The sequence below is a fragment of the Solanum pennellii genome, chromosome 6 (genome assembly GCF_001406875.1).
Source record: "Solanum pennellii chromosome 6, SPENNV200".
Taxonomy (NCBI): Eukaryota; Viridiplantae; Streptophyta; class Magnoliopsida; order Solanales; family Solanaceae; genus Solanum; species Solanum pennellii.
Window position 1 is genome coordinate 56142533 of NC_028642.1, and position 7193 is coordinate 56149725.

A 7193-nucleotide genomic window follows, 5' to 3' on the forward strand; every position below is an offset into this window, starting at 1 on the left:
AAAAAGTTAATCCTTTAGTCTATTTTTTTTAAAATAAACTGATTGAACCAATAAAAGATTATTTAAAATTTAAATTTGGTCATGTCTTAGCCACGATGAGAAGATCAATGTTACCTAAGAAAAATAAGGATATGTATAGAAAATGAATATTTTATTCTCATATTTTAAACTTTGTGTGTTGTTAGTTTATATGTTTTTGCATCATCAAGTAAATTGACTTGCAACAATATATAAGTTTTGAAATATTTATACAGTAGTTTCCGATGGTTTGAAAGATTATGTAAAAAATCATTTTAAAAATATTATGTGCAATTATTTAGAGAGTTTCTTCAACAAAAAAATACATATATAGTACGTATATACTAATATATACAATGTCATTCACATTTTATACAATTTACATAAATACTGAAAATTTAGTGAAATTATGTAGGCGTTTTGTTGTGAAAATTAAATAATAATTATTTTATTTGAAATTTTTGAAGTTGGAATTGTAATTGGCCATATTTTTTTTTACAAAGAATATTTAGAATTTGATTATATTTTATCTGAATATGATTTAAACCCTCAATTTTTAAAAGTTAAAAAAATCAACCAACTTGACTAGCTTAACCATGTGTACATATATTCATTCAATGTGATACATTTTTTTGTTAGTGGCATGAGTTTCTTAAAAACATAGACAGAAGGATGAATCTTGCAACTTTGGAGATAGTGCGAGGATGTTTTTTGTTCACTTATATAACACAGGGATGTACTTTAGGTTTAGGTCATACTTCAGATATGATTTTAGCCAAAAACTCTACCAATTATATTACATGTGTAGACATTGAAATTTTGTGGGACTCTACAAGATGCGTTTAATTCGAGTTGGGACTCTACAAATTGTATTTAACTCAAATAAGGATTCTTGGAGGCTACTCAACCCTAAACCCTAGTTTATCTCGGAAATTTCATAAAGAGATCAAGATCTCGAATACTCCACAAATTAATGGTTTATTCATAAAGAGAGGTCAAAATCTAAATCATCCTAGTTCGAGAAATACGTCACTAACGGCCCTCGAATCATGAATAAATCCTAGGAGAGTAGAATCAAGGGATCAATAGAATTGTACCCCCAATCTATCTTGATTAATAAAATCATGTTTCTTCATATTTTATTTGTATGGTTTATTTATTTTCCATATGTTTAAAATTTGTTGCAAACAAAATTGGCACGCCCAGTGGGACCAAATATGCCCTTCATCTCTTCTCTCTTAAATCAAATCTGAAAATCTGAAGCTGCAAAGGTGGAAGAATGAGTACTTCAAGTCTCGTCTTTTAGTTTCACAAGTCTACACTCCGTTAATCCTGAAGCAGGGGGCATAGACATTGAAATTTTGTGGGACTCTACAAGATGCGTTCAATTCGAGCGAGTTGGGACTCTACAAATTGTGTTCAACTCAGATAAGGATTCTTGGAGGCTACTCAACCCTAAACCCTAGTTTATGCCTATATAAAGGGTACTAAATTCCCTTAAAAGGCATCTCAGAAATTCCATAAAGAGATCAAGATCTTGAATACTCTGCAAATTGATGGATTATTCATATAGAGAGGTCAAATCTAAATCATCCTAGTTCGAGAAATACGCCAGTAACGGCCCTCGAATCATGGATAAATCTTAAGAGAGTAGAATCAAGGGATCAACAGAATTGTACCACCAATCTATCTTGATTAATAAAATTACGTTTCTTCATATTTTATTTGTATGGTTTATTTATTTTCCATGTATTTAAAATTTGTTGCAAACAAAATTGACACGCCCAGTGGGACTACCCTTCATCTCTTCTCTCTTAAATCAAATCTGAAAATCTGAAGTCGCAAAGGTGGAAAAATGAGTACTTCAAGCCTCGTCTTTGAGTTTCACAAGTCTACACTCCGTCAAGCCTTGAAGCAGGGGGCATTTGTAGACATTGAAATTTTGTGGGACTCTACAAGATGCGTTCAATTCGAGTTGGGACTCTACAAATTGTATTCAACTCAAATAAGGATTCTTGGAGGCTACTCAACCCTAAACCCTAGTTTATCTCGAAAATTTCATAAAGAGATCAAGATCTCGAATACTCCACAAATTAATGGTTTATTCATAAAGAGAGGTCAAAATCTAAATCATCCTAGTTCAAGAAATACGCCACTAATGGCCCTCGAATCATGGATAAATCCTAGGAGAGTAGAATCAAAGGATCAACATAATTGTACCCCAATCTATCTTGATTAATAAAATTATATTTCTTCATATTTTATTTGTATGATTTATTTATTTTCCATATATTTAAAATTTGTTGCAAACAACATGATTACTTTTGCATTACCTCTTTATCGTTAGGTAACTATGGACACAAAAATATGATATTTATTTACACTATACAATACATATAATTATTTGTTATCCTTTTATTTTTCTCAATTTGTTATTCAATTATGTAATGCCCTTTACGTGTTGTAGAAAATGTAACTGATAATCATAACAAATCATACGAATATTATCTTTATAAATTAAATTTCGCCACCTCATATGAAAGCTATCATATTATCTAACATTTCTTGCATGATTTTAAAAGCATTGTGAGATTAGTGCAAAGAATTTTAAAATAAAATCAATCAAATTCAAATTTTGAATCGCATCAATTATCTTATTTATTTGATTAAATATACGAGCAGAGGTGGAGCAAAGTTAGAAGTTTCAGGGTTTTAAATTAATTTTGTTGAAGTTTCACATTTTAATATACATATATTTATTTAATTTTCTAACACAAATATAGAATCTATGAAAAAACTACTGAATTCGTCCGAACTTATAAACCACCCGCTAACCCGCCTTGTGCAAGAAAAATCACACTATATTTTCATTTTTGAAAAAGAATATTTGATATTCTTATCAATTATCCCCACGTTTTTCACCTCACTTTTGGATAGATATGGACAATTGCAATTTTATTTTGTCTTATTTATGCAATTTTTTCAAATAAAAAACATTGGTTGAAAATGAGGGGCAATATTTACCATTTAATGCATTGCATATGAGGGGAGTCGATTATAAAATTTGAGTGTTTTTATTTTAAATATTTTTTGCTAAAATCCAAATCCATCAAATTAAATCAAAATATTTATAACGTGCTAGCTAACTTCTCTTTCCCCCCTTTTTTTTTCTCTATAAAAAGCAGCTAAGTTCACCTTCTTCTCATCACAAAAATAATATATCCTTCTTCTTTATAACACAATTAAGTTATTAATTATTCGCAGTGATGGCAAACCTAGGAGGCCTTGTCGATGTTCCATTCCAAAACAAAGTCGAGTTTGATGATCTTGCTCGTTTTGCTGTCCAAGATTATAATCAGAAAAATGTAAAAACTTATTTTAATTTACTTCGATTACACATGACATAATTAGTTAATGAAAATTTACATGTCTTTGTTAACATAATTGATAGTGTGAAATGGCTACACATCAACATATATTTTGTAAATGCTTACTTTGTGAATAATTAGTATGCATGACCTATTCATAATTCGTTCATTTCAACAACATATATATATATTTTGTATATTTTGTATATTTCAGGGTTCTAGTTTGGAGTTTGAAAAAGTTTTGAACGTGAAGAAACAAATAGTTGCTGGAATAATGTACTATATAACATTTGAGGGCACTGAAGGTGGAAAGAAGAAAGAATATGAAGCCAAGATTTGGGTGAAGGAATCGGAGAACTTCAAGAAAGTTGTAGGATTCAAGCTTGTTGGTGATGATAGTACAAAGCCTGGGGGCATTATCAATGTTCCAAACCCAAATAGTAACGAGTTTCAAGAGCTTGCTCGTTTTGCTGTTCAGGATTATAATGAAAAACAGGTTAAGTATAATCACGACTTAGTCCTCTTCTATTTTTTTCATTAATTTCATATTTAAATCCTGAATCCACTACAATATCTAATTAATATACAATTCTTTCATTTGAACCAACGTCATATACAATTTATTTTTCAGAATACTCATTTGGAGTTTGTAGAAAATTTAAATGTTAAAGAGCAAGTTGTTGCTGGAATGATGTACTATATAACACTTGCTGCAACTGATGCTGGAATAAAGAAAATATATGAAGCTAAGATTTGGGTGAAGGAATGGGAGAACTTCAAAAAAGTTGTAGAATTCAAGCTCAGTGGTGATGATATTACAAAGCCTGGGGGCATCATTAGTGTTCCATTTCCAAACAAGCCCGAGTTTCAAGAGCTTGCTCGTTTTGCTATTCAGGATTATAATGAAAAAGAGGTTTATTCAAACGGCTTACTCCTTTTTCATTTTTCGTTAGTTTCACATTCAAACCTATAATATTCAAATTCTAAATCCGCTACAATGTCATAAATAATCTATTTTTCAGAAGGCTCATTTGGAGTTTGTAGAAAATTTGAATGTGAAAGAACAAGTTGTTGCTGGAATGATGTACTATATAACACTTGCGGCAACAGATGCTGGAAAGAAGAAAATATATGAAACTAAGATTTGGGTGAAGGAATGGGAAGATTTCAAAAAAGTTGTAGAATTCAAACTTGTTGGTGATAATAGTGCAAAAGTTGGGGGCATTATCGATGTTCCAAACCCAAATAACCCCGAGTTCCAAGATCTTGCTCGTTTTGCTGTTAATGATTATAATAAGTCACAGGTCAATTACAATGACTTACTCCTCTTTTATTTTTTTCGTTAATTTTACATTAAAAGCTATATATAGTATTCAAATCTTGAATCTGTTTCGGTATCTAATAATTCTTTTATTTGAACGAACGTCCTATACAATTTATTTTTTCAGAATGCCCATTTAGAGTTTGTAGAAGTTTTGAATGTGAAAGAACAAGTTGTTTCTGGAATGATGTACTATATAACACTTGTGGCAACTGATGATGGAAATAAAAAAGATTATGAAGCCAAGATTTGGGTGAAGGAATGGGAGGACTTCAAGAAAGTTATAAGCTTCAAGCTTGTTGGTAATGATAGTGCAATAATTGGGGGCTTTACCGATGTTCCATTCCCAAACAAACGCGAGTTCCAAGATCTTACACGTTTTGCTATTCAGGATTATAATAAGAAAGAGGTTATTTACAATGACTTACTCATCTTCTATTTTTTCCTGTTAATTTCATATTCAAGTTTATAAGATTTTAATTTTGAACCCATTGCATGCGATATCTAATAATTATTTCATTTGAATGAACGTCATATACAATCTATTTTTCAGAATGCCCATTTGGAGTTTGTAGAAAATCTGAATGTGAAAAAACAAGTTGTTGCTGGAATGTTGTACTATATAACATTTGCGGCAACTGATGCTGGAAAGAAAAATATATATGAAACAAAGATTCTGGTGAAGGAATGGGAAGACTTCAAAAAAGTTGTAGAATTCAAGGTTCTTGGTGATGATAGTGCAAAGCTTGGGGGGATTATCAATGTTCCATTCCCAAACAGCCCCGAGTTCCAAGATCTTGCTCGTTTTGCTGTTCAGGATTATAATAATAAAGAGGTAATTAAAATTGTTTACTATTATTTTATTTTTTACACAACAAGAAAACTGTGATGAGAAAAACTGTGAATTAAATAGGGATTTTCCTGGGATTAGCATGAAAATTCACAGGAAATTTATTATCCTGCAAATTTTCATACTAATTCACAGGAAAAACCCATGTATTCATAGTTTTCTTGTAGTACATGGGACATACTAATTTGCAAGAAAATAAGTTTCTTGCGAATTTTCATATTAATCCCCAGAAAATCACAGTTTTTTTATGCGTTTGTTAGTTTCAGATTCAAACAAATCGTATTCAAATTTTGAATCCATAATGGCATATATAATCTATTTTTCAGAAGGCTCATTTGGAGTTTGTAGAAGTTTTGAATGTGAAGGAACAAGTTGTTGCTGGAATGATGTACTATATAACACTTGCGGTAACTGATGCTGGAAAGAAGAAAATATATGAAGCTAACATTTGGGTGAAAGAATGGGAGCACTTCATAAAAGTTGTGGAATTTAAGCCTGTTGGTGATGATAGTGTAAAAACTGGAGACATTGTCAATGTTCCAGATCCAAACATCCCCCCACTTCAAGATCTTGCTCGTTTTGCTGTGCAGGATTATAATAAGGCACAGTTTAATTATAATAACTTACCCTTCTTCTATTTTTCACATTTAAATTCTGAATCTACTGTAGTATCTAATAATTCTTTCATGTATATACCATCTATTTTTCAGAATGCTCATTTAGAGTATGTAGAAAACTTGAATGTGAAAGAACAACTTGTTGCTGGAACGTTATACTACATAACACTTGTGGCAACTGATGCTGGAAAGAAGAAAATATACGAAGCTAAGATTTGGGTGAAGGAATGGGAGGACTTCAAAAAAGTTGTAGAATTCAAGCTTGTTGGTGATGATAGTGCATATCCTGGGGGCATTACCAATGTTCCATTCCCAAACCTCCCTGAGTTCAAAGATCTTGCTCGTTTTGCTGTTCAAGATTATAATAAGAAAGAGGTTAATCTCTTAATTTTGAATTTATTTTTTGTATCTAATAACTCTTTTATTTGAACGAACGACGTATGTTTTATTTTTCAGAATGCTCATTTGGAGTTTGTAGAAAATTTGAATGTGAAGAAACAAGTTGTTGCTGGAATCATATACTATATAACACTTGTGGCAACTGATGCTGGAAAGAAGAAAATATATGAGACCAAGATTTTGGTGAAGGGATGGGAGAATTTCAAGGAAGTTCAAGAATTCAAGCTTGTTGGTGATGCCACTAAGTGAAATGAAACTACTTTTATCTTTGTGTGAAATAAAGCCACTTGTTTGGCATGAAGTTATTATTATGTTTGTGACAAATAAAGCCACTTCTTTGGCATAAAATTACTATTATGTTTATGAGAAATAAAACCAGATCTATGTATAGTATCTGGAAGTATTTGATTGTCTTGTCGTAAATTGTATTTGAATAATTTAAAGTTTGTAAGATTGATAAATGCATGTTTATGGGATGATAAATATTGTTTGAACTAAATACTTTATTGCTAATACGTACCTATACATATTTTTCTCTAAAAATTTTACTAAATTCAGGTAAAATGTTTAGATGAAGTCAATTGTCCATTCATTAGGCTTAAGGTATATATATATATATA

At 30.9% G+C, this 7193-nt stretch overlaps 1 protein-coding gene across 1 annotated transcript; it reads left to right on the forward strand.

Moving 5' to 3' along the window:
• Window positions 1-3222: 3222 nt before the first annotated feature.
• LOC107022693 (multicystatin-like) lies at window positions 3223-7082 on the forward strand. The gene is made up of 9 exons (XM_027917679.1): window positions 3223-3383; window positions 3601-3882; window positions 4018-4299; window positions 4409-4690; window positions 4835-5116; window positions 5261-5542; window positions 5884-6165; window positions 6268-6549; window positions 6631-7082. The coding sequence occupies exons 1-9, from the start codon at window positions 3285-3287 to the stop codon at window positions 6820-6822; spliced, it is 2265 nt and encodes a 754-aa protein (XP_027773480.1). The 5' UTR covers window positions 3223-3284; the 3' UTR covers window positions 6823-7082.
• The last annotated feature ends 111 nt before the right edge of the window (window positions 7083-7193 follow it).

What these genes read in the sequence shown, in the direction of transcription:
- LOC107022693 (XM_027917679.1), top strand. Translation starts at nt 3,285, where the DNA reads ATGGCAAACCTAGGAGGCCTTGTCGATGTTCCATTCCAAAACAAAGTC. An exon ending in ATGATTATAATAAGTCACAG is followed by an intron (nt 4,691 to 4,834) that starts GTCAATTACAAT and finishes TTATTTTTTCAG; the next exon opens with AATGCCCATTTAGAGTTTGT. An exon ending in AGGATTATAATAAGGCACAG is followed by an intron (nt 6,166 to 6,267) that starts TTTAATTATAAT and finishes TCTATTTTTCAG; the next exon opens with AATGCTCATTTAGAGTATGT.